At 38.1% G+C, this 25,216-nt stretch overlaps 2 protein-coding genes across 6 annotated transcripts in view; one reads left to right on the top strand and one right to left on the bottom strand.

Annotated features, from left to right (window-relative positions):
* The window catches only part of trmu (tRNA 5-methylaminomethyl-2-thiouridylate methyltransferase), a 66,234-nt gene that overhangs the window by 35,777 nt on the left and 5,241 nt on the right, over positions 1–25,216 (top strand). Inside the window, exons 11-12 of the transcript XR_007249753.2 lie at positions 24,740–24,916; positions 24,999–25,140. The gene's annotated coding sequence lies outside the window, so the exon portion shown is untranslated. The remainder of the gene's footprint in view (positions 1–24,739; positions 24,917–24,998; positions 25,141–25,216) is intronic.
* celsr1a (cadherin EGF LAG seven-pass G-type receptor 1a) overlaps positions 15,346–25,216 on the bottom strand; it is a 329,568-nt gene continuing 319,697 nt past the window's right edge. For 3 of the 5 annotated variants that reach the window (XM_059654625.1, XM_048553753.2, XM_059654626.1), the window contains exons 33-36: positions 24,957–25,127; positions 23,695–23,934; positions 21,789–22,062; positions 17,868–18,091 (exon numbers count right to left, since the gene is read on the bottom strand). In XM_059654625.1, coding sequence (XP_059510608.1) covers positions 18,058–18,091; positions 21,789–22,062; positions 23,695–23,934; positions 24,957–25,127 — 719 coding nt within the window. In that variant the 3' untranslated portion in view covers positions 17,868–18,057. Of the gene's footprint in view, positions 16,754–17,867; positions 18,092–21,788; positions 22,063–23,694; positions 23,935–24,956; positions 25,128–25,216 lie in introns of those variants that run through there. The other 2 variants (XM_048553751.2, XM_048553752.2) reach the window with 2 other exon arrangements.

The following is a 25,216-nucleotide window of genomic DNA, read 5'->3' as shown; positions in this document are numbered from 1 at the left end:
AGTTTAGTTCCTCGTCAAGTGTCCAGGAGTCAGTTTAGCTTAATTGGTTTGTGAGGCAGCGTGATACCAACAGCATGGGTTCAATTCCCATCGTAGCTGAAGTTACCATGAATGATTTCTCCTCAGCCTGACCCCTCACCTGAGGTATGGTGGCTGTCGGGTTAAAATACAACTAGTTGTCACTCTGTAATGACAGCGCGGCTCTATGGCCTGGTAAGGCTATAGTGACTTGACTCTTGGTCAGGCATCTCATTCAGTCATTGATACTGTCTCAAGAAATAGATATTACTTAGCAAATAAAACATTCTAAAATGTAATAATGAAAATTACAATTTTTAATGATAATTATTTCTTAAAGGATAGGAGAAAAACAGAAGGATCAATTCTGTGTAAGTACTAGAATAGCAAAGTAAGAGCTGGGTTAAAGTAGCCTTTTGTTTGAGGCAGCCCTGACTGATGAGAGAGCGGTAAAGTTAGTATTCATAATTATGATACTTCTGCAAATTTCATATTGAATATGTTAGATGAAGAGCCTGCTACATTCTTTAATTTTATCAAATCTGTTAAGAGATGGGCTCTGCTGGCAATTAGCAGCAACAGACTTGACTATGGACATTTCTATAGTTAATGTTTGTATTCAAGGTTTTATCAAATAATTAATGTTCAGCAAAGTATCATTTAGTGGAGAGTAATTCGTAAACATATTCTTATATCAGATACCATTATTTTGGAGCAGTACTTTATATCTAGGACTAATATTAAGCTAAACTTGGCGACATGGAGGGTCAGTGGTTAACACTGCTGCTTCAGCACCAGGGACCCAGGTTCGATTCCACCCTTGGGCGACTGTCTGTGTGGAGTTTGCACATTCTCTCCATGTCTGCATGGGTTTTCCCTCACAGTCCAAAGACGTGCAGGTTAGGTGGATTGGCCATGCTAAATTGTCCACAGTGTTCAGAGATGTGTGGCTACATGGGCTATGGGAGGATGTCTCTGTGTGGGATGCTGCAAGGGTCAGTGTGGACTTGTTGGGCCAAAGGTCCTGTTTCCACATTGTACGGGTTCTGTGATTATTTATTAAGAGCAGTTTAAATCAATGTTTTTATTTACTAGTTATTCTCCTCCACATTTTAATTTTTGTCACAGGGAATTCTCTTCTAGTCCCACTGTAAAACATTTTCACACCTAAGAGTGGGGATGCTGTACTGGTCTTAATGCATCATCTAAACTAATTGCCAGAAGGGACATGAGCTTAGACTTTACATTTCAGTCCCTCAGAAATCACCCTTCTTCCACACAAGATAGTCTGTTTCTATACTGAAGAGGTGGTACACCATTCAAACCTACTGTTTATAGGCCTCCATTTGGTTCCTCTCTCATTTACGGTATGTCTCAACTAAGTGTCTCCTTTTGGGGAAATGCCTTTTCCTTTTCACTGCAGGCAAATACCTATTCAGTCCTTCCTTGGATTAAATTACGTGGTGTCTACTTGATTCATGGCTGTAAGCAATTGCTCGCCTTTGTCTGGTACTCTATAAAGTTGATTAATACTGGCAGCGAGATGAGCTCGCAGCTAATTACCCCAATCATTCATTTATTTTTTCCTTACTGTGTTTCCTGCCAGCAGGTGCATTAAAATACTGGCAGTTGTAATACAGGAAGGCATGTACTGGTATGAAATGCACTGAGCTGCTGTCCTGACTGAGGTTCCCAAATCCAGAAAATCAATTTAAAGGCAAGTAAATGTCCATGGCTATTAATTGCTGCAATAAATTCCAATCCACTGCACCAAATAATGCTGTGACTTTGGTGAATGGTGTGTTCACAAGTACCCAAACACATCTTTGATAAACGCAAAAGTGACTGCGTTGACATCTGGATGTTTTTAGTCTAACATAATTAATTTAAACTACTTGCAAGAATGGATGGGTTGTGTGGTAGGCTAAGTTACAATTCCCCCCAATTGTCTCTGTGTCAAGGATTAAAATTTAGTAAATTTTATACACAGAGTTTGTACTTCAGAGGAATTGAGCCTCATGGGACAACCCAAACTCTATAGGTTATGGAAAAGTTGCTGAGCTCATTTGCAAGGCGAGTAACCTTTTCTAATCCCCAATCCATTCCTTTCCCCTCCGCAACTCTTTCTGTTTCTTAACTGAATTACAGTCCACCTCTTTAACCTTAAACACCATTGCATCCTACCTCCACCATAATCTTTCAGAAGATTAAAACTACACAAAGCTAATTTTAAATGATAACAGTAATGGCCTAAAACAATTTATACTTTCGTGGAGATAGTGTCTTCAAATATCACCAGTTACTACAAATTCAAAAAGGTTCTCTGTTGTCCACAAAAATGGAATTCTAAACTTAAAATAAAACTTCTCACACATGAGGCTTACCTCCTTTGAACCTCTCTGTGGAAGTGGATATCTGGCTGATATTCAGTGCCTTACTTAGCCAGGGCTCCTCAGGATTTGAATAGCAGCAACCCTTTCTAGAAAAATTGGTAAAATTAATTGCATTTGGAGCCAAAACAAGCAAGATCAATCTCTTCAATCAGCCTCTTTTCACCCTCAGCCACCATCACTGTAGGGTCTCATGACATTGTTATTTTGTTGACACTTCATAGCCTGCCGATTTTAAACAAACTAGTTGAAGTATGTACGTATTCTGCAAAGTTGTCTTTGGATGCATTGTTTCTAAATAGAATTGCAGTTTTATGATTGTTATGAAAATTCCGTTATTACCACAAAACATTTATTATTTATATAGTGGGAACATGGATTATTATTTCAGTAATAAAGTTGCTTGTTAATTTCCATTATGAAACATAGCCAAAAGTAGTAAAATTCAGTCCAAAGTTGTGTTGATTTTTTGGATGCATTTCTGCCATGATGTCAAGCAGGTCTCCTTGCCTAATCTCATTAAATTTACCTCAAACTATCTAGCCAAGTGCTCCTACAGCATCCCTCATATCCAATTCCCAGCCTATCTTGCCACAGGCCATTCCCATAACAACTTGCTACTCAGCAGAGATCCCAGAATTCAGTGGCATCCCCTATGACTATGTCATTATCTAAAAGGCCAGCTTGCACTGAGACAAGCACTGTAAGTCCAAAACACGCCCTGCATAGATCTGGATGTCTGTTCTGGACATGGCAGACAAGGTGGTGGTACCCAAAACCCTGCAGAGTGGGTGTGGAAGTGGTGGTCCAGCAGTGACACCATGCCATGCCAGCCTCGTCTGATACTGTCACCTGGAGGAATGCAGAAAGGTCAATGACCTTCTCCACTCCGCCAGCATATGTTCCACTATCTTCTCTCCAGTACTTCAAACTCACTTGAACTCTGCTATTATACCTGCAAACCAAGGATCATGTTGTATCATTCTCATTAATGCATGCAACATCTTCCCGCACTTGTCACACAGCTCAACGCTCGACACAACTAACCCTGATGAGCTTCCTACTTTTATTCTTGTGCTAAACAGCAAGGCAAGACATTCATGGGAAGGGATGCAGAGAGCATCCAGGGAGGCTCAAACTGAGTATGGTCCCCACCTGTACACCAGGGTGTATGCAAGCAAGTAAAGAGCCTAGAGTTACAGCCTGGTCCAGTATTGGAAGAGAAATATCCTGTATGTGGTTGGGTGATGTGCCATCAGGGTTATTAAAAATTGGGACACCAGATGCCAGTGTCCAAGGGCATGGTGTATGGCCAGTGCACATCAACAAGCTGAGTTGGCCCGCTCTGGATTCTGACTTTCAAAGGGAGAAATATGAATATTAATAAGGTGATTTGGGCTGTCTTCCAGGAATTTAACAAGCAATAATCCTCTTTAATCAGGAGTCTTGTTGCTACCTGACAAGAAACTTGCCACACCACTTGAGAAAAGCATAAAAGATGCATCAAGATGCTCTTGACATTGAGATTGGTCTCAGTGGACTGCTCACCAGATTATGCCTCAAATTTGGCAGTAGCCTATGTCACTCGGACCCGCACGCAATTCCACCTGGAGAAAATTAGTTTTGTATATGTGGAGTTGTACATTTCAGATTTGTGTAAAATTAAGTAGCTATTAAAAATAATTGAATAGGATGTTAAGAGACCAGTGAGCACAGTCAGATATGTGCCAGCAAATATGATATTATTACATTGTATCAGTGAACTTATTTCTCTTTTCTGTTTTCCAATGGCCAAACAGTTTATAGGTTGAATTCAGAGTATTTTCAAAGAAAGCTAGCTACATATTGCTATTTACAAGTAGTCAGCACCATAGAAATCTCGTGTTTGCTAAATGATCTTACCTATGAAGTCATTCAATAATTTAAATACTCAGTAACATTTGCACAGTGCTTTATTTCCTTTCAGAAAAACAGCATTGTAGCAAAATGAATGTGAAATGTCATTTCCCTAAATCTTTAGTTGTAATCACCAAAGCTAGTGATTTTTGCTGTCTCCCTCCTATGTGACGCAGAAAAAAAATAAAATGATGAACAAACCATATTTAAATGATTTGCGTGACAAATCCTGTCTTTCCAAACCTGCTCTAAGGCATTGCTTTTTCTGCACAGAACATATTTATTTAATCCATTGCTATTAAAATAAGCTGTAGTAAGGATTTTTTGTTCATCTTATTATCTTGAGATATCTGGAAGATAAAACAACATTTTATAATTTCATCAGAACTGGTCATTTAGCACTGGTAAAGAAGTTCCAAACTGAAATGCAGGATTCCTGCAGGACACATGAATAAAGATTGTTGAACTGATTTATCAAGAAACTGAACAAACACACAATGCTTACTTTGAATCTTGAATTCTAACAGGATAAATTAGTTCAAGTCAAATTGTGAAGTTTTATATTGATCAAACCAAAATGAATGGGCAAAAAAGTTTCCTTTTAAAAAATGCTGAAAACTGAACAGTATTTCCAATTAAAATTATATGTAAATGATCCTTTCTTCCCTTTTTGTTATTGCTGCTATTCTTTCAGACTGTTAGGGATAGCACTGTTCTTAAGTATTTGGTTAAGTTCAGCTGCTCGGTCACTGCTTTTGCTGCCAAACAATATTCAATATTGCTGTACCGTTGTGTCTGTCAGTCTCCATTCTGCATATTTCTTAAGGCTCTTCAACAATTGCAGACTGTTTACATGCCTTAACTCTCAACTTGCCGTTTGTTGGCTGAAAGATTGCCAAAAAGCAGTACAAGTCATATTTTAAATCTCTGAAACTTCAGTAACAATTTCAGATTGGAATAATCCTTTGCTTTGTTGAATGATTCGGTAAATTCAGTTAAAAATCAACAAAACTTTATCCATAGTATATGCAAAAAAAATCTATTCTAAATCAATTTTACCTATGGCAATTGCTAAAAGGAATTTGATATCCCTGCAAAGTTTAATTTGTAAAAATAACTTTAGCATGTTCCAATGCCAAACTCCAGAATACCCTCCCCGTTCCTTTCCACCTCACTTTCCTCCTTTAAGACATCCCTTACAGCCTATGTCTTTGACCAAGCCCTGACCCAGTATTGCCTTTTGTGGCTTGGTGTCATATTTTGTTTTGTAAAAGGCTCCTTTAAAGTGCCTGGGGAGATTCCAGTGTGTTGAAAGGTGTTAAGTATGTTGTGTTGTCACTTGATACTTTAATGCACAGATAGCATATGCAGTTGCTTTTTTTTTGGTACTAGTCGAAGCTACGTATTGGTAAAAATTTGAGCTTGTCCCCACAATCTCCTATTTGATGAGTTACCAAAGTCGGATTCATTGCTGAAGCAATGTCAAGGTGGTAACAATCCTTGGGACAAATTAGGTCTTTTGGAATTAGTCAACCTCTATGGTGATGTGTCTAATGATGACAGTTTAGCGCTGTGATGATTTTATTGGTTTTAAAATGTAGTCTGTTCATGACACCAGCTATGTCTACACTACTTCACATTTAGTGCTGTGGAATTTCATAAATGAGAGCCAGACTCATTGAACAAAAGAATATTAGACATGTGACGATAGCTTTTAAGTAGATTTTTGAAAGAAAAGCATTTAGCCAGGTGGAAGGGTATGAAGAGAATTCTTGAGTGCAATAGCTAAGGGACTGCAATCTCTGGTAACAGTGATGGAATAGAAGGAGAGAAGAAAAATGCACAACTGGACAGTGAAGGGGGTGCAAAGCGAGGATATTAGACTGGAGAATGGTTCAAAGATGGGATGGAGTTGAGGTCTTTAGAGAAATTTGCAGATGAGGTCAAGGATTTTTAAATGACTTGCTCAGCACGAGGAGCCAGTGAAGATTAGTGAGTACAAATATGTTTGGTGACTGGAATAAGTACAGGTTAGTAGAGGCAGGCGGGGAAGGGAAGTTGTAAATGATTGAATGAATTCAACGCTGGGGTTTGTAGATTTGGGTAAGTGTTTCAACAGCTTTGATGGATCCATTGGTGTGCGACCTGCGGAATCCATTGGGACTGTTGATGAACACCCAGCCAGCTGAAAGCAAGAATAGTAATAGGAGGGGGAGATCCAACACAGCCATGGATGATCCACACACATCTTCACTCAAGGCGCACTCAATTATTTTTGTTTTAAATTTGAGAAAAAGAAAAGATTTGGTGCTTCTGATACAAAGAGGTGGAAATCTAACTGGAACACTTCCACACAAGGGTCAAATTGACTGCAGGTGCCTTGCAAAACCCACTTTTGTACGTACGTGGAACATCAATCCCATGCCAGTTACCTCTTGTGAACTTATTTACTGAGTGTCATAGGTCATGAGGTGGAAAATACCCAACCACTGATGAAAATTATTGATTCATGTACAGTATTCCTGTCTGTGTGTCAAATGATGGAATCCTTGGTGAGAAGGGCACTTTGAAATAACTCAGTCTTACTTTCCTTTTCTGCCTTGTTATTAATCTTTCGTTCTGTCAGATTTAATTTTCATTTCTCATTGCTGGGCCTGTTAGATTTAGAGGGAGTGCTGATCTAGTAAAAGAAAATTTCGGATTCCTCAGGTCTCTGAATAATTGTACCCATAACAGTGGACTCATCCCAAACCTAGCTTTTCCATCATTTTATATCCTTCTTAAAACTGAAGTACTTAAAGCACAATACTCCAACTGAGGTCTAATGAAGAACTACAAATTTGTTTGGCTCTCTACATTTACACTGCCAGCATTAATGTTCTGAAAATCTGCACAGCAATTTCTGCAGTTTAAAATCTTACCATATGAAGTGCATTTTCTTACATTTTAAGTAACCAATTATAATAAAATGAAGTAATTTTAAAATTATGATTTACTTCTTTGCTTACCTGTAAATACAGTATTTGTCTGTCACACTGACATCTTTTCTCTCGTGTCAAAGGCAATTCAAAAATAACTCCAAAACACTGCCAACAACCTGCAAATTGAAAACCTGAACCATTTTCCCACCCAAACCTACTTTCCCCAATGAAAGCAATTTTTAAAATGTTTTTGCACTACTTCACATCACAACTAAATTATTTGCTCCTTGGTCAGCTTCCTGCAAATCTTATGTATTTTCCAAAGCTCAGGCAATATTGTAAATGCGCACACACTCTAACCTTATTTCTGATTCTGAAACTGTCAAACAAGTTTCAGTGGCCACTGAAAAATATGCTGGTTGAGGAATGGGATTGATTTTATCAAACAGCAGGGCTGTGGTGACCAAGTCAACAATATTAAAATTGTTCCTTTAGCATTAAAGAGTGACTGAATAACATTTAGTAAATTGAACCACCATGGTGGTGTGACACATCTTTACTTTACTTTACATCTTATTCTTCTGCAATCATGCAATGTTTGAATTAGGAGTCCATTCAGAACTGTCTTTTTGTGTACTCACTTTATTGTGAAGCAGTGTCCTGGAACAATGTGTTGTGGATCCCACCAGGGATCAGGCATTTTAATAAATGATTTCATGGTTAAAACAAACCTCCTGGGAACAAGATAATTTAGCATTAAGTTTGAGAGCAAGAAACCTGGGTTGAAACAACTGTGCCAAACCTAAGTAAGGGTAATGAATTGGGGATTAGGAAGCAGACTGGTGTAGCATTTCATGAGTGCTAAAACACAAGTAGATTGCTGACTTGGCCAAACAGCATGGGATGCTGGGTATGGGACACATTGGCCTAGTAAAGCTCTGAAATTTGAAAACCCAGAAACTAGACACAGTGCAAACCATACCAAAATGTATGAAAAACAGAGCATACCTACAGATGGATCAACTGGACTTTCTGGACATAAAGTATTGACCCGTGTAGCAAAGGCACAGATTGACTGAACTTGACTAAATTTACAAGTGACTCTGGGAAATATTGTAATGACAAAGGAGGCTGGGTGGGATTAGGACTGGTATTGTTAATATTAAAGTCTTATTGTTACTTGTTCCTTAATAAAGTTGCGACAATTTGCATCAGTACCAACTTGTGTCTGTAGTAATTTGACAATGCTGATATTGTGGGATACCTGAGCAAATTCATCTATAACCTATTAGTTGAAGAATCTGACAGGTCCTAAAGGGTTCAGACAACACTGGGAAAGGACTTTAGCAGAACAGACAGTTAAGGAACAATGTCAGAGATTTAAGAAAAAAGCTCATGACTCACAACAAAGATATCCAAAGGAAAAACAAAATAAAGCAACCATAGGTAACCAAGAAAGTTAAGGAATTGCATCAAATTGATAAAGAAAATATGATGTGGTAACAAGTAGTGCTAATCTGGAAGTGTGAAAAATTTTAAAAGATAACAAAAAATGTTAAAGAGTAAGAGAATAAACATTTGAGGATAAATGAACAAACGATATCAAAATTGACAGCAACAGCTTCTTTAAATAGGTAAAAAGGAAGATGGAGACCAAAGTGAACAGCTCCTTACAGGTGGAGGCTGGAGCCTTAATGGGGAACCAGAGAATTGAATAAACACTTTGTGTGAGTACTAATGGAAGATAATATCAGAGTCTGCACAACTTCATGAAGTGGAAATCATGCTTGATAAATTCATTAGAATTCTTTGAGGAAGATAGAAACAGTAGATGTAATTCACTTCCAAAAGGTGTTTGATAAAGTAATACATGTTTGGCAGCTGAATAAGAGCTCCAGGGTGTTTGAGGATAGTATACTTGCATGGATAGAGGATTGTCTAACTTTTTGAAGACAACGTTGGACTAAAGAAGACATTTTCAGAATGGCAACCCATAACTTAGCAAGTACCACAAGGATCAGTGCTGGAGCCACAATTATTTGCAATATATATCCATGGGTGGATAAGGGAAGTCAACACATTATAGACAAATTCGCAAATGACACATAAAAACAGATGAGAAGGCAAATGATAAGGTTGATACAGAGTCTATAGAGAGATAGAGACATGTTAAGTGAGTGGGCAAAATTTGGCAGATGTAATATAATAGTGGAAAATGTTATTATACACTTTGGCAGGAGGAATAAAGTAGCTGAATATAATTTAAATGGAAGAGGCTGCAGCACAGAGGGATTTGGGAGACCTCAGACATAAATCAGAAAAGGCTAGCATGCAAGTTCAACACGTAATAGGGAAGGCAAATAATACGTTGCCTTCTATTTAAAATGGAATTAAATATAAAAATAGGGAACTCCTACTAAAACTATACAAGGGACTAGAAAGACCACATCTCGAATGCTGTGAACAGTTTTGAACTGTACACTTTGTACTTTTAAACAGCATCTAAGGAAAGATAAACTGGAAAAGGTTACTAGGTTGATCCTGGGTATCAGGGGATCTTCTTATGAAGAGAGGTCGAGTAGGTTGGGTCAGTGTTCACTGGAATTTAGAACAATGAGAGATCATATTGAAATTTAAGATCGCTCTGAGCTTGACAGGTTAGATGCTCAGGTTTCCATTGTGGGAGAGTTTGGGACTACAGGCACAATCTCAAGTAAGGAGTCACCCAGTTATTCAAAAATGAGAGGGAATTTCTTCTCTCACAGGGGACGAAATCTATGAAATCCTTTACTGCAGACAGCTGTTGAGGAAGCATTGTTAAGTATATTCAAGGTCAAGATGGACAGATTTTTAAACAGTAAGGGAATCAAGGGTTAAAGGGAAAAGGCAGGTTAGTGGTGTTGAGGATTATCAGATCAGGCATGAGCTCATTGAAGGGCAGAACAGACTCAATGGCCAACTGCTCAAATGTCTTATGATTTCTTTGTAGATTTATCATTTGTATCAGGCCTTGCCTCACAGTATTTTTGCTCGTGCTGCATTGGGAGAGACTGAGCAGTACATATGCAAAGCAAACCAGGTATCATTTTCAGATCACAGGGCAGTATTGGCGCATCTCCAAGTTACAACTTTTTTTCTAAGTTGTCTGAGTAAATATAAGGCAGTGTGAGTCACCTCTACAAAAGATACGAGGCTCAGATAACTTACAGGATCCACAGAATCCAAGATGGAATTAATTTAGATGCAAACAATCAGGAAGGAACACGTCAATTACAGGACTTTTTTCATGTGACTGATGCAACGTGTCCATTGTCACCTTGGATCATATCCACTTAACTAATTGATCTTAATCTAGTCACTATCCAGAACACTGGGGGCAGGGGGGAGGAGACAGAGATATGGTCTTCTGCTTGTTTGTCAGAGTGTAGAATGATAATGACCTATTTAAGCCATCTTTTACAAATAATGGAAAGTAGCCAAAGGAGCACTTCTTAACCTGTTTCTGGGAGCCTTGCATTATAAGTGTTGCTTAAACAATATCCCATAAACAATAAAGTGTACCAAAGTGGGCATAAATCTCACAACAGAGCTGAAGTGGAATAACAAATCAGGACGTGAACAAATTAGAAACTTGTAATTTACATTCTAGAAAATGAAGTGAAGATAGGTCATGCAGATCTGTCTCAAACCTTTGAAAAGGTTTCCTTTACTACAATCAGCACTATTTTCACAGGGTATGGAATACATTTAATTAAGTAAATGCATAATCTGTTTTAAATTCCAAAGAATAAAGTTGAATAATTGTTCAAGTATCGACCAAGACCAATACGTGTAGCAGGAGTCCATTATTTTCTACCACTTATTTTGAATCAGGCCTTTTTTGCCCTGCATTTCCCACAAGGCAACAGGAAAATCAAAAGGTTCGTCCTGGCAATTTTGCCGGCAAAAGCCTGTTACAAGATTGAACAATCAGTATTTCTAGAGAGTTCAGGATACTAACGGGAAGACAAAAGGAGGAGCAAAAACAACAAACAAAGTGGAAAGAATAAAAATTATAAAAATACATCAGTACAATTAGGATAGAAGATTTGCTATTTGGTTCAATTTGATTTCATTTTCACCACAATAAAATAACAGCAAAACCATAGCAACGCTTTTAAAACTGCAGCTTGAATCATTCTTAACCAGCTATTACCTCCCTAAAGATCTTTAATAGACGGGTACCTTTGTTAATATCTACTGTAGTAATAGCTCTCAGACAGAAAAAGGTCATATACAGGTGGGTCCACGTAAGCTTTGTGCACCAACACAAAAGAAGATTAGGCAAATTGCGCAAAGATTTCAATATGAAATACAAGAATGCAGAAGAGGCTTTTGTTAACATGTTGACTGGCATATAAATGGCTCTAGAAACCTGATACAGAAGTTTAACATGTCACAGCTTATTACCTCTGCACACTGCTTCATCAAGGCTCCAATATCATTTTGATTTAAATTTCACAGGGAAAAGTAGCTCCCTACTGTTGTAAACAAAATATACTTCTTTCACTGCTGCGCAGTCACAATCGAAATACACAGAAAACTCATATGAACATTGGAGTTGAATGAATCGTTCGCATCATCATCTTTATTTTTTGGGCTGGAAATAATTTTGTTCATGATGTACCGTCCTTCATTTGAATGGTTTCAGAAATCCCGCAAGAGCAGCCAACATTCATAAATGTCCTTATCAGATAAAGTGAAAGGTTGACGGATGTTGGCAGGTTCCCACAGTCTATTGTTCACTGACGACCAGAAGAGATCCAGTCCAGTGAACATTTCCCAGTAGGAGAAAATAAGTATATACCAAGCAAATTATGAATTAACTGAATACAGGTAAAACTTCTATGTTTGCAATTTTTTATTTTCAACATTATTACCCACACTCATTTACATTGCTACCCTCAGGCATGAAACATAGATGATTGGCGTTTCAACAACGGAAGAAAAGACCCTTTTAGAGAGTGCTCTGGATGGTTCCCTTTACCCTGTGCCTATTATAGCCTAGACTGAGAATATTTTATCCCTCACCATTCCCACCTCGTTTCTGTTTGCTGCAGCAATACCATGGCTGATGGAAGTCCAAGGCTAGGCATTTGGGAATTTAAATGTACAGTTCAAGTGACTAGTGGAAAAATTCTGTCAAGGGTGTTTTAAAGGTCAAGGCCGCCATGGATTAGTAAGGGGAGTGTCCATGAACATGATATGGGAGTGTAAATGAAACCGAAGTTTGAAGGAGGATGAGGAAACAATGAAATCAGGGGAGAATAGCAACAATGAGTTGAAATGAAATAACAGAACAAGTCAAATGCTAAATTCATATTGATACTTGCATGTTCGTCTCAGAATGGTGATGCAACAGTGAAAGCAAAGTTGGCTAAAACGAATCGGCAAATTAGGCTGAAGAACAGGTCAATAGAAATGCAATGGCAGGCATATCGGAAGATATTTTAAACTACTCCGAATGGATGTATTTTAACAAGTTTTACAGAATTTTAACAAGTAAAAAGGATTCCAAAGATGCCCCCACCGATGGAGGTTGACTGGACAGATTAAAGGTAGTATTAAACTAAAAGAAAAAGAAACAAATAATGGTGCAAAGACAAGTGGCAGATCAGAAAATTAGAATATTAAAAGCAAAGAATGACCAAGAAATTAATAAAAGGGAAAAAGATTAACCAGTTTTGAGAAGATTTGTAGCTCAGGTTGAGGTTCTGGATGTGAGTTTGCTCGCTGAGCTGGAAGGTTAGTTTTCAGACGTTTCGTCACCATTCTAGGTAACATCATCAGTGAGCCTCCGACGAAGCGCTGGTGTTATGTCCCGCTTTCTATTTATCTGGTTAGGTTTCCTTGGGTTGGTGATGTCATTTCCTGTTCTTTTTCTCAGAGGATGGTAGATGGGCTCCAAATCAATGTGTTTGTTGATGCAGTTCCAGTTGGAATGCCCAATGATACCTCTTGGCATCAGAGTAGCCCACAAACCCACCAACACATTGAAACAGCAGCTAATGAACTTAAAAGACCCTATACAGACAACAAGCTAAACAAACATCATCTACAAACTACCTTGCAAAAACTGTGACAAACACTACATTGGACAAACAGGCAGAAAGCTAGCCACCAGGATACATGAACTAGCCACAAAACGACATGACCCACTATCACTAGTATCCTTACATACAGATGAGGAAGGGCACCACTTTGATTGGGACAACACATCAATCCTAGGACAAGCCAAACAGAGATACGCACAAGAATTCCTACAGGCATGGCATTCCAACTGGAACTCCATCAACAAACACATTGATTTGGAGCCCATCTATCACTCGCTGAGAAAAAGGACAGGAAATGACATCACCAACATAGGAAATGACATCACCAACCCAAGGAAACCTAAACAGATAAATAGAAAGCAGGACATAACCCCAGCGCTTCATCGGAGGCTCACTGATGATGTTACCTAGAATAGTGACGAAACGCCTGAAAACTAACCTTCCAGCTCAGCGAGCAAACTCACATCCAGGGAAAAAGATTAGAGTGTGAGAAGCCTAACCAGAAAGACAAAAATTAACAATAAGGAATTTCTATATACATTTGTTAACTCTCTTATAAAAATAAGCTTTAGTCCCCTATAAAGTGCAGCCTGTAGATGTGGAGTGAATATTTCTCATTAAAGGAGGAGCTAGAATTAGGGTTCACTGTTTAATAGATAGGGGGTCACCTATTTAAAACAGAGTTGAGGTGAGATGTTTTCACACAAACGGCTGAAAATCTTTGAAATATGCTTCCTGTTAAGTTTGTGGAAGAAAAGCCTTTAAATATTTAAGGCAGAAGTGAACTGATTTTTGGTAAGCAAAAGGGTGAAAGGTCGTCAGCAGTAGGCAGGAATGACAGGTTGTGAATCAGATCTTAACTGGTGATATGGGCTTGAGGGGGCCAATGGCCTACTCTTGCTGTCAGTTTGAATGTCCAAATCACCTTAGAAAGCAAGAGAGCATTAAACCGTTTTAAAGACTGTAAATCTCAGATATTTGTTCTGGGCCAGTGGAAAGAATTAGGTGGAAGAAAATATGTAAACTAGACAACAGAGTTAATATCATCTTATGCTTCCAAATGTCGAATAAGATAAAACTTCCAGGGCATTTTGGTTAGTTGTTGGGAAGGCAAAATATGGAATGGGCTCTTTTATAAAACTTGCATTTTTTTTCCAACCAATTCATTTAAACATTTCATTGCCATATTTTATTCATTAATAATCTATTTTGGAAAATTAGCAGGAATGCAAATACTACACAGGTTAGAACCATCTGACAAACCTTTGGAGTATTTCTCACAACATGCAACAAATAAAGATCGGAGAGGCCGTAATTAGCTAATGTGATTCTGCATAGGATTCTTACAGCTGGCTTGAGTAAAAGGAATTTGGGTCAGTGTTAACCAGGGAGAATCTCAGGAACAGAAGACAAAAGACCAATGAGATACTCTCTGAAACAACCAGTGATGGTGCGTGCCCAGTATGGAATGCATTTAACTCAAAAGAATATGTTTTTGTTTCCTCATATAGTGTGTAGAAATAAGTACTTCATTCTGGAAAAGAAAATCATGAGGTATTTTGAATGTTTCAATTGCAATCTGTACAGATGTTATAAATTTGAGACGCTGTCAAGTAACCATTAATTGACTAATTAGTTGTGCCTTAGAGCCAAATGTCCTTTGAAAACAGACTTGCAGTTTAACCAAACTGAAGATTTTCATACCAATATGTGTTAAAGTCATAACTTTATCAATTTATTCATCATTTCTTGATATGAAAATCTTCCGGGCAGACCTGCCAATGGTACTTTGACAATTGTATGCCAAAAGCTCAACTTCCTTTCTCCAAAAGTTCAAAATCTCTCAACACTAATTAGTTCTCATTGTATCAAAAATCTGCTATATGGAACTCACTGACCTGCACCCTGATACATCAGTATTGCTGCATCTCTTTACAGCATTATTTTCTGTTTATAAACTTCCCATGCAGCACTGACTAGTAGTCAGAAATGTCAACAGGCAGATGGAAAAAGTCAAAATCTCTTTATTTTACAATTATGTTTCTCTGTACGGTATTTCCAGTGTTTTGCTTGTTAATAAATATCATACATCTGTGTTTTTTTTAAAAAGTCCAGTTTTCATCATAAAATTTAAAAACATCTGGTCTTGCTTTAAAGTGAGCCAAAATTGTATTAAAAGTTTAAAGAATACTTCTGAAATAAAAGTAGAAGAATTTACTACAGCAGGTGAGTCATGATATACAAACAAACTGTTCCAATAGGTTTTATCTAAAATAATTAATATCAGTATTAATAATGCCAAATATTCACAGGTATCCAAATATAACAAGCAATATTGGTTGGCAAAAACAGTTCCTGGTCAACTCTGGTGAACTCTCTGTCTTGTCCCTTCCCATTTTCCTGGGAGACCAACATGGGTGTTTGAATGAAAAGTGAATTTCAGAAAGTTTCAGTACAAAAGCTCAAGTGCATAGTTAAGCTAAAAACAGGCCATGTTGGATTCCTAAATTTTCCAATAAGTTTGTCTTACAAGTTACATATTCAAGTTCTATTTCTCTTATAAATTGTTACAACTTTCTCTTAATAGAAAAATGTTGACTTTACAATATAAACACACCAAATTCAAGTAAAATCGTGCAATCTTCTAGTCTTTATAAAAGTCAGAAGATTTACCTATTCTGCAAACCTCTTGTACTCAAATTAACAAAATCAAAACAAATTAAGCATGTACAAATGAGTTCTTCAGAAATTTTGACTTAAAAATATATAAAAGCATCTATACATCTTAGAATTTTGTTGTACAAAAGGCATTCATTTTAAGACTATACCCTCCCACCATAAAAGGCAAATGATGAGATGGAAGGACACTTACAGCCTAAATTCAATGTGACTAACAGCTTTGCGACTAACAGTTCAACTCACATGCAAGACTTATTTTGTTCAAACCAATTTACTGGCACTGCCAATACAGAGACCAACTATTCATCATTGAGGCATTGTAGAAGGATAGTGCTTTTCCATCAGGCCGGCTGCAATTCTACCCAGAGGACTGAACATGAGGCAGTGGAAGCACTTCAGGTTTTACCTTGGGATTTGTCCATTTCCTCCATATGTCAAAATTGTCCACATCCAGATGAACTGCACGGCGGTCACCTATCTGTTCTGCATTTTGGCACGAGTTGAATATGTGTCCTTGAAAGCCGCACATACCTGTCCTTCCAGTTCCATAATGATATGACCTTCTTCATTTCCTGGGTCTTAATTCCCATTTGCAGACACAGACTGGAAGAAAATCCTACTCGTGTAGACAACACCAACACAACAGTGATGAAGTCTGAGGTACATTGGAACAGGGATCACCAATGGCAAGAATCCTTGTGGGTTGAATCATTCTTCTGATCTCCTGATGGGTCAGATTGAGGTTTCATTACTTCCTCTGGACATGAGAAAAGGAAGGGGAGACATGCAGAATCATGGTTATGTAGCAGCAACAGATGAGTTTAAAGAGAAAGGTTATACTGGAATTAGTATGCAGCTTCAAACGACAATGCTGAAATATGGAAGAAGATTTAAAGCTTTGCAATCTCATTTTCAAGAGTGAGAAACAGTGAAGTTAGTTTATAAAGACAAATAATACTGTTATATTACTTTCTAAAGTATTTTGGTACAACTCCAGATTTAAAATTTTGCACTCTGATTTTAGAATGATGTGACTTCATAAATTTTTATTAAAATCTGATCTTTCTTTGACAAAACTAAAACTTGCAATTGTTTTTGTATCAAATTAAGTTTAGTAATTGAAGATAAAATTAAAATTATTCTCATTTCATGCATGGTTTGATCATTATTTGCAGCTAAAATATCTGAAGTCATTGTTAGCATTTCTATGTAATTATCATAAATTATATTGTAAAATCATTATTAAAAAGAGGGTTTAGTTGCAAAAATTCTTATGTTAACAGTTACTGTAGCATGCAACTTGCATGATATATTCAGTTTTGAGGCAACTTTGTTTGAATGAAGAGCTCAAGATATAGAAATGTTCAGAACAGATCAGCACAAGAAGATTATTTTCAGGATTAACAAGTCACTACAGTTACTTAGTCTGAATGTAAAACATGAACACAATTCTAAATGATGCTGAACAATTCCTATCAAACATTTCTTCAGTGACAGTGAAGTAGCACCATCAGCACAAACAAACCAGAAGAGTTATGAAGAACTCAAAATGTTAACTCTGCTTCTCTCTCCATAGATGCTAATGAAACCTGCTGCATTTCTCCAGGACCTATTTTGATTTCACAATTAGATATAGACCTAGATGGTCTCCTCTCCAAATTAATAAGGCTTAGTGAACATATACTGGTGTGATACTATTAGTCATAGTCATTCATCCTACTATATTAAAGTAACAGTTTGAGGAAAACATTTCTTAAATCTCTTGTATTTTCATAAAAATATATAAAAAATTATACAAGTTGCCTCAAAATACATTGCATCATTGCACAAATGAAACATGCATGCAAAATGTTTGTGACAAAAACAAATCACCAAATGTTACTAGTTTTGCTTCAAATTTCCATAACCCAGTGGTAAACTCAGTGGGGAATTGCAGTGAAAATGCATATGTCTACTGACTTCTGCAGAATAAATAATTAGTCCCGTTTAATTGATGTAAAAGATTTGAATGCTTTCATGCGAGTGGCACACTTTCAAATTAACATTCTTAACAATTTATACTTACATAGCTCCTTTACTGTTAACAAAATGGTCCCTGGAGATTTGTACCAAAATTATAAAATGAAATATGTCACTGAGTCCCATAAATCAGAGAACAATAAGCGCATTCATCTTCAACAGGGAAAGTAAATGGGAAGGTCAAAGGAGCATATTCCAGAATTTGGGGCTGGGGAACTAAAGATGCAATTCTCACTTTTTGTTAAAGCATTTGAAACTGGGGATACTCAAGAGACCAGAACGAGTTGAGTGGGGGTGTTTTTGAGGACTGGGGGCTAGAGGAGGTTTCAGAGATAGAGAGGGATGAAGATGCAGAGGGAGCCCTGCAAGAATGGAGACACCAAGGAATTGAGTAGCAGAGCTAACATTTACAACGAACGCACGGTATTTTTAAATATTATTAGAATAATTAATATTCCAACATCAATTCACCAGAAAAAAATGCTTTCTGGTGCTCATTAATAACGGGTCTTGGGGTGCAGATTCATAGTTCCTCAAAGGCGGAGCCCCAGGTAGACAGGATAGTGAAGGTGGCACTTGGTACACTTCCTTTATTGATCAGGGTGCTGAGTCTAGGAGTTGGGAGGCCATGTCACAGCTGTACAGGGCACTGGTTAGGCCAATTTTGGAATTCTGGCCTTCCTGCTGTTGGAAGGATGTTGTGACTTGAAAGGGGACAGAAAAGATTTACAAGGATGTTGCTAGAGTTGGAGGGTTTCAGCTATAGGGAGAGGCTGAAAAGGGTGGGGCTAATTTCCTTGTGTCAGAGGCTGAGGGTGACTTTATACAGGTTTATAAAATCATGACAGGCATCGATGGGGTGAATAGCTAAGGTCTTTTGCTTGGGATAGGACAGTCCAAAACTAGAGGGCATAGGTTTAAGGTGAGAGGTGGGAAAAAGTTAAAAGAGACCTAAGGGGCAACCTTTTCACAGAGAGAGTGGTGCGCGTATCGAATGAGCTGCCGGAGGAAGTGGTGGAGGCTGGTACAATGACAACATTTAAAAGACATCTGGCTGGGCATATGAATAGGAAGGGTTTAGAGGGATATGGGCCAAACTGCTGGCAAATGGGACAAGGTTTATTTAGGATATCTGGTCGGTATGGATGAGTTGGGCCGAAGGGTCCGTTTCCATGCTGAACAGCTCTGTGACTCTAACAGGCCTTTTTCTCTAAACAAACACCAAACAGAAGTCGGACACCTCTATTTACTATAATAGTTCCATTACTTCAAATGTAGTTAATCATAAAATGTATATTTAATGTGAAAAGACAGTAAAATAATTTTAAAATATCATCAGTAAATTTACACTGCAGTTTATTAGAAACAATTTGCTCAGTTTAACAATGGGTTAGGTTGTAATGAAATATGCAACTAGTAGACCGGACGATCAGCAAATTCATTCCCAGCCTGTGTCAAGTTGGCTATTTCGAAGATGATTATGTTTAGGTTGATACATTTAATTTCTATGGCAGAGTAAGATTAGCCAGGGTTCCCATCCTGCTGACTTGACCCTTGCTTGAAAGTGAACATGTAAATCGGGTAATGACAGAACTGGCATGACTGTGACACATTCAAGAACAAAATAGTCAGCCCATGCGCACTGTTTTGGACTAACTCTGAACAGTAAATACTTGGGCATGATTTGGGAGAGAGTGGAGTTGCTGGGATTCACCACACTGCAGCTGGGATCATTACTTCAAACAGACAAAGAAGGGAGATACTTTGCATTCAGCTGAAGGGTCTGCCAAAATTCCCTGACATGACTCACACATGCAAGGACTAGCCAGAAAGCTGACATTAATCAGTTATTCGTCTTCATTAATCTGTACCTTAGTGTGAGTCACCAACTTCAGGAGTAGGATAAAAAGGTGGAGAAAATTGAAAAAAGCAAATCACATGGGGAAGGCATTGTGTATGAGGAAGGATTAGTACCTTACAGGGAAAAATCAAAGGCAGATCTCCTTGTTTTGAAAGTGAGCAAGCTTGGGGACAGGTTGCTGCTCCAAGAGAATCTACACCTCACAGTATAACACAAAGTAACAGCAGTAAGCACACAAAAGCTGAGCAACCAATCTAAAACCAGCTACTACTTGAGTAAAGCTAGAGGGTGTTTTCTGATCTTGTATTCAGACCATTCAGTTCTAGGAATGTGATGTCTGTGAGGTTTTTATGGCGTGTCTAGTCATACATCTCTTCGAGGCATGTACAATTTTGGCAGTTATCTCATGGTACTTTGGAAATTATATAACAAATAAAATCCCTTCGGGTGCTTGGTTTAATGGGGTTATTCAGTTGTGTTGCTAAGACATCAGCATTATTGAAAAACTACAGACAGTAAGATTAATTACTATGGTAAACATTTTTGGAATATTAACAGAGTGCTATTGTATGGGTGTCACCGTTTTGCACGAAGATCACATCCAATGTACAGTCAAACACAATATTTGGTGCATGAACTTATTTATGATGAAGCAGCAGTATTTTTAAATTTGATGAGTATAATTAATATTCTAATTGCAATCCACCATAAAAAAGCCCTCAAATTTCTGTGTGCAATATTAGCCCATTCTCAACATATTCCTTTGATAATAGATTGCTCAATTAATAATAGAAGTGTTATGTTGTCTCTTTAAGCAGTCTCAAAAGCAAAGTGATACCATATGAGCATATTCTTAAATGTTGGAACAATTTTCACCATGCATGGGATAAATTACACCCAAGTGTGAGTGCTCAGTACAAATGAAATGCTGGAATAGTTAAATATTTTGTTGCCTAATACAACATTCAATACTTATTCAATATTTTAAAGTATAAATAAGGACAAAAACCAAGACAGTGCAAAGAGAGATGTGGCATAATTAAACAGCGAGGAGGAAAGTGAATGCTGAAGGGTTGAGGAGAGACACTTTTAAGAGGCTGTTGTTTTATGAACTGCAACTCAGTGCTTCTTTTGGTTATGACCAGGGTCGGAAGTAAACAGCTCATTTGTTGTAGTTCAGACTCACTTTCTCTCTCTTATCTCTCCCTGCTGCAGTCTCTACTTTTTTTCTGAGGGAAAATGCCAATATTTGGAAACATGGGAGACTGTGATGGAGAATTCAGTAATGTTCAGCTTTCCCAAAAGTGACAGTGGTTGTGTTTCATGATATCATTTCCAAAATGTGTCTTACCAGAATGAAGACTAAGTAGAGCCCATTTATGGTAGATGCCTATGCACCTTCTTGACCAGGAACTGTGTGGTGCAATCTCCTCATGAGATCTGGTGTAACTCAGTTCACTGGATGGCTGGTTCACCTTGCAGTGTTGCCAGCAGGGAGGGTTCAATTCCCATATTGGCTTGAGTTACCATGAAGGATCCTTCTTCGCAGCCTCTCCCCTTGCCTGTGGCATGGTGACCCTCAGGTTAAAACTATCACCAGTCATCTGCATCTAATAGGAGAACAGCCCTATGGTCTGGTAGGGCTATGGTGACGTCACACTTACTTACAAAAATAAAAAAGATTATTACAGTGAATACTGAGACTAGATGATGGGTATTGACTGGCAAAATAAATTACGTGACCATGTTCTAGGTGAAAAAATGGGGTTTGAGGAACGTGATGATTTTGGTATCTTTTGTTCAATTAATATTTCAACAAGGGAAACCTCCTTAAGTAGTACAGTGGTAGGATCCAAGCTGTATTGTTTCCTTTAACTCAGGATAAGTATTCCATTTTTCCCAGCATACTCACTCTGAATCAGAAGTGTCTCCATGGACCGTGCTTGTGCCTGTTCTAATATTCATGGGTATAGGCGTCATCCCATTTAACTGGTCTCGTGATGGAGGCCTGCTCGGCTGCTTTATCAAGACACTCATGCCGGTGCGGGTCCCGTCACTGGACCCTACTGAGGAAGTTCGTGAAGATATAGCTGTTGCTTTACAGTTAGAAAGTTCATTATGTATTTGATTTATCCGATTCTTTTCTTTTAAAGGTGGTGGATACACGACTTTATTTTTAAGAATACCTACGATAAAAAAGAATTACAAAATTCAGTAACAATTTGCCAAATGTTTTTAAAATAAAGTTTGATCAACATCATCAAATTATTTTGAATAATGTGTTTTTAAACATCAATAGTCAGATTTTGACAATATCACAAAAAATTAAAAATAGCTCATTTTCTTTGTGCAACCCCAGCACTGATAATAAAAATGGTGATTCAGAAAGACTGGACTTTCATCTTGTGAATGCCAAATCAATGTGCTAAAGATGACCAGTTGGTTAGAAATGTGATTCTATTGTGTTAGCTAAATTGAGTTTCACAGTAACCAAACTTACCTAGGATTTAATTGGTGCCATGGTAAGAGCCTTGTATGAGGATTACCAGGCCAGTTCAGAACAACTCATACTACATAAACTTTAATATCAGTACCAAAAGAACTCTCCATGCATCAATTTAAAAGATGGGGAAGTGCTTACCACTCTCTTTGAAGGAAGCAGGAAAGACCTCTCAGCAAACCATACGTAAAACCTTTGGTCCAATCTTTTGTAAATAAAGCTTAAACAGACCAAAATGTGCCCCAAGAAGTTTCTCTGTTATTTTTCCTGATTAGGGTCCCTAATTGTTCCTTGGATCTGGTACTACACAAATATATACTAATTTCATGAAAAGTCTCTCCATACAATTGAAATATTATCAGACTCATCTGAAACAAATAAGGTCTTCCCTTGATAAATTCCCTTCAGAGTAAGTAACTAATATTAACAATACTGCTGCAGTATATGGTTAGCTGTAATGAATATCACTGTTGGATTGAAGAGCAGGTTTTTAAAATAGGTGGCACCTACATAGGATTGGCATACAGGAAAGTAGTACAGCTGTGTGGTGAACTTTACCAAAAGTTCTACTTTCAAACAGTTCTCCAGCACTTAGAATGTTAGTGAGCACATTCCAGTCGAGGACAATGATGATAAGAGAGGAGCAGCTTATTACAAATTTCTAAATTGTCATGATTCCTTGCATCTCACATTTATTCTCTTTCCAGTCCCCTGGAAAGGGCAGATGCTGCCTTACGGTGAGAGGTCACGAGGAACTCTAGCTGGTGAATCTGTGTTCACCAGCTCCAAGCAAACACTGGTCTCTGTGAGTGGAAGACTGTTGTACTCGCTGCAGTCATCCGCGATCTGTGTTTAGTGCTGCAATAATTTCAAATAGTTAACGGATTATTCATTTCAAATTGGATCCTTACAACCAGCAGAGACAGAAGAATTCTATTCATTTGATCTGTTCTAGAAAGGACAGTTGCCTATCAAACAAAATTTAGCAGTGGAGATGTCAAACTAATTCCTTGTCTAATGTTCTGTTGGCAAATTAATTGGAATAACTGTATTTCCAAAGATTTAAATATTTATCCTCCACTCAAACACCAAACCTGTGACCTCAGTCACTTTTGCCTTCCATTTAGTTTTCAGTAATTGAATGTGATACTGTTATAAATATGATATATTTTGCGGAGGATTGCTTCAAAATAATATGAACTTGTCTTTGAAACCTTTGCAAACACCTGTCCAGCTGTGTTTTTAAAGTCCATTCATTCCATATAAAACGAGGGCAAAAATCTCACCTAGACACTTGGCAGAATGGAGGAATACTTGCCTTTTCTTTGCTCTGGCTGTGGATTTGAACTTGGGTGGGGTATAGACATGCTTTCCTTCTCCTCATCTTCACCTCCTCTCGGAATGTCACTGCAGTGATTTGATTTATTTTCTCCGTGAAGCTCAACGTTTACTTTTGTTTCCACCTTCAGTTTCTCCAATGTTCCATGGTCCTCACTGTCACTGGCTGTTGTACACTCTGCAGGCCAGTAACGCTTGACGTGATTGGGCATGGCCTCACCTATTTGTGGGATTTGGGTGGGAGGAATGGATGTTGAAGCTTAATTAGAAATAAGCAAAATCCCAAAAATATCAGGGATGTCCAGCCCATGCTTAACAGGCAAGCAAAATGAAGGCTGAGGACTTCCACAAAACTGTCTGTTACACAGAACTCTGTCCGGTCTCCAGAGAATGAAGCATTATATATCAAGGGAACCAAATGCTACCAACATAACATCTGCTTTTTATCACGCAGCCTTTCAGCCTCCATCTTTATCTGGCCGTGCATCTATGAAGTACCATGGGCATGTTTGGGTGTTAAGTGTTCCTTACAAATACTTATTGTATCAGAGATTAATTTTGTCAAAAGTGCAAGCCTAGAACCGGAATTACTCTTCAATTCGAATGCTTGTATGGTGGCACAGTGGTTAGCACTGCTGCCTCATAGCACCTGGTGCTCGGGTTCAATTCTACCCTCAGGTAGCGGTGTGTGTGCAGTTTGCACATTCTCTCCATGTCTGCGTGGGTTTCTGCTGGGTGCTCCAGTCTCCTCCTATGGTCTAATGGTGTGCAAGTTAGGTAGATTGGCCATGCTAAATTACCCATAATGCTCAGGGATGCTTAGGCTAGATGCATTAGCCATGGGAAATGTGGGTTTACACGGAACGGTCAGGGGATGGGCTAGCTGAGATACTGTCCAGAGGGTTCGTATGGATGTGTTGGGCCAAATGGCCTGTTTCTACACTGTAGGGATTCTATGATTAGAACAGGATTCCTCTGGACCATGCAGTTTCAAAGATTATCAATTTTTTGTGATTGGTTAACAGGAGAGCAATGTTAGATTTCTGCTCGCAACGCTGCATCCAATTCAATCCATCGGAGAACGGTTAGATTGACTCAGTTGTGCATAAATAAAGAAAATGCCAGACTGAGAAACTTTTATGCCTACCTGCGTTGAAAAGCAGACCGCTCAGTCAGCGGAACCACACATATGATAAAAATAGGTACGACATCTTTCTTACTGTTACCTGTATTTTAGCTTACCCTTTGGTGTGCTGTGTATAGGATTGTTTTCATTATTTTTAGGTGCTCCTTGTTTCCATTTGGCGTCCCTTTGAAACTCCTCTTCTTCACTGTCCGATGAATGGCTAGAAGCATAGGAGCTACTGTGATCGTCTTCCAGCGACAGCTCGCTATCTGAGTCAGAATCTGGCTCTGGGAATTACAAGTAAGTGGAAAAAAAATTCTTTATTTAAATCAAAGGAAACCCATATCCCAACAACTAACTTTTAATTCCTGACGTT

This window comes from Stegostoma tigrinum, chromosome 25, assembly GCF_030684315.1.
Source record: "Stegostoma tigrinum isolate sSteTig4 chromosome 25, sSteTig4.hap1, whole genome shotgun sequence".
In the NCBI taxonomy this organism is placed as follows: Eukaryota; Metazoa; Chordata; class Chondrichthyes; order Orectolobiformes; family Stegostomatidae; genus Stegostoma; species Stegostoma tigrinum.
Note: the sequence above shows the minus strand (reverse complement) of the source record. Positions and strands in the feature narration are given on the sequence as shown.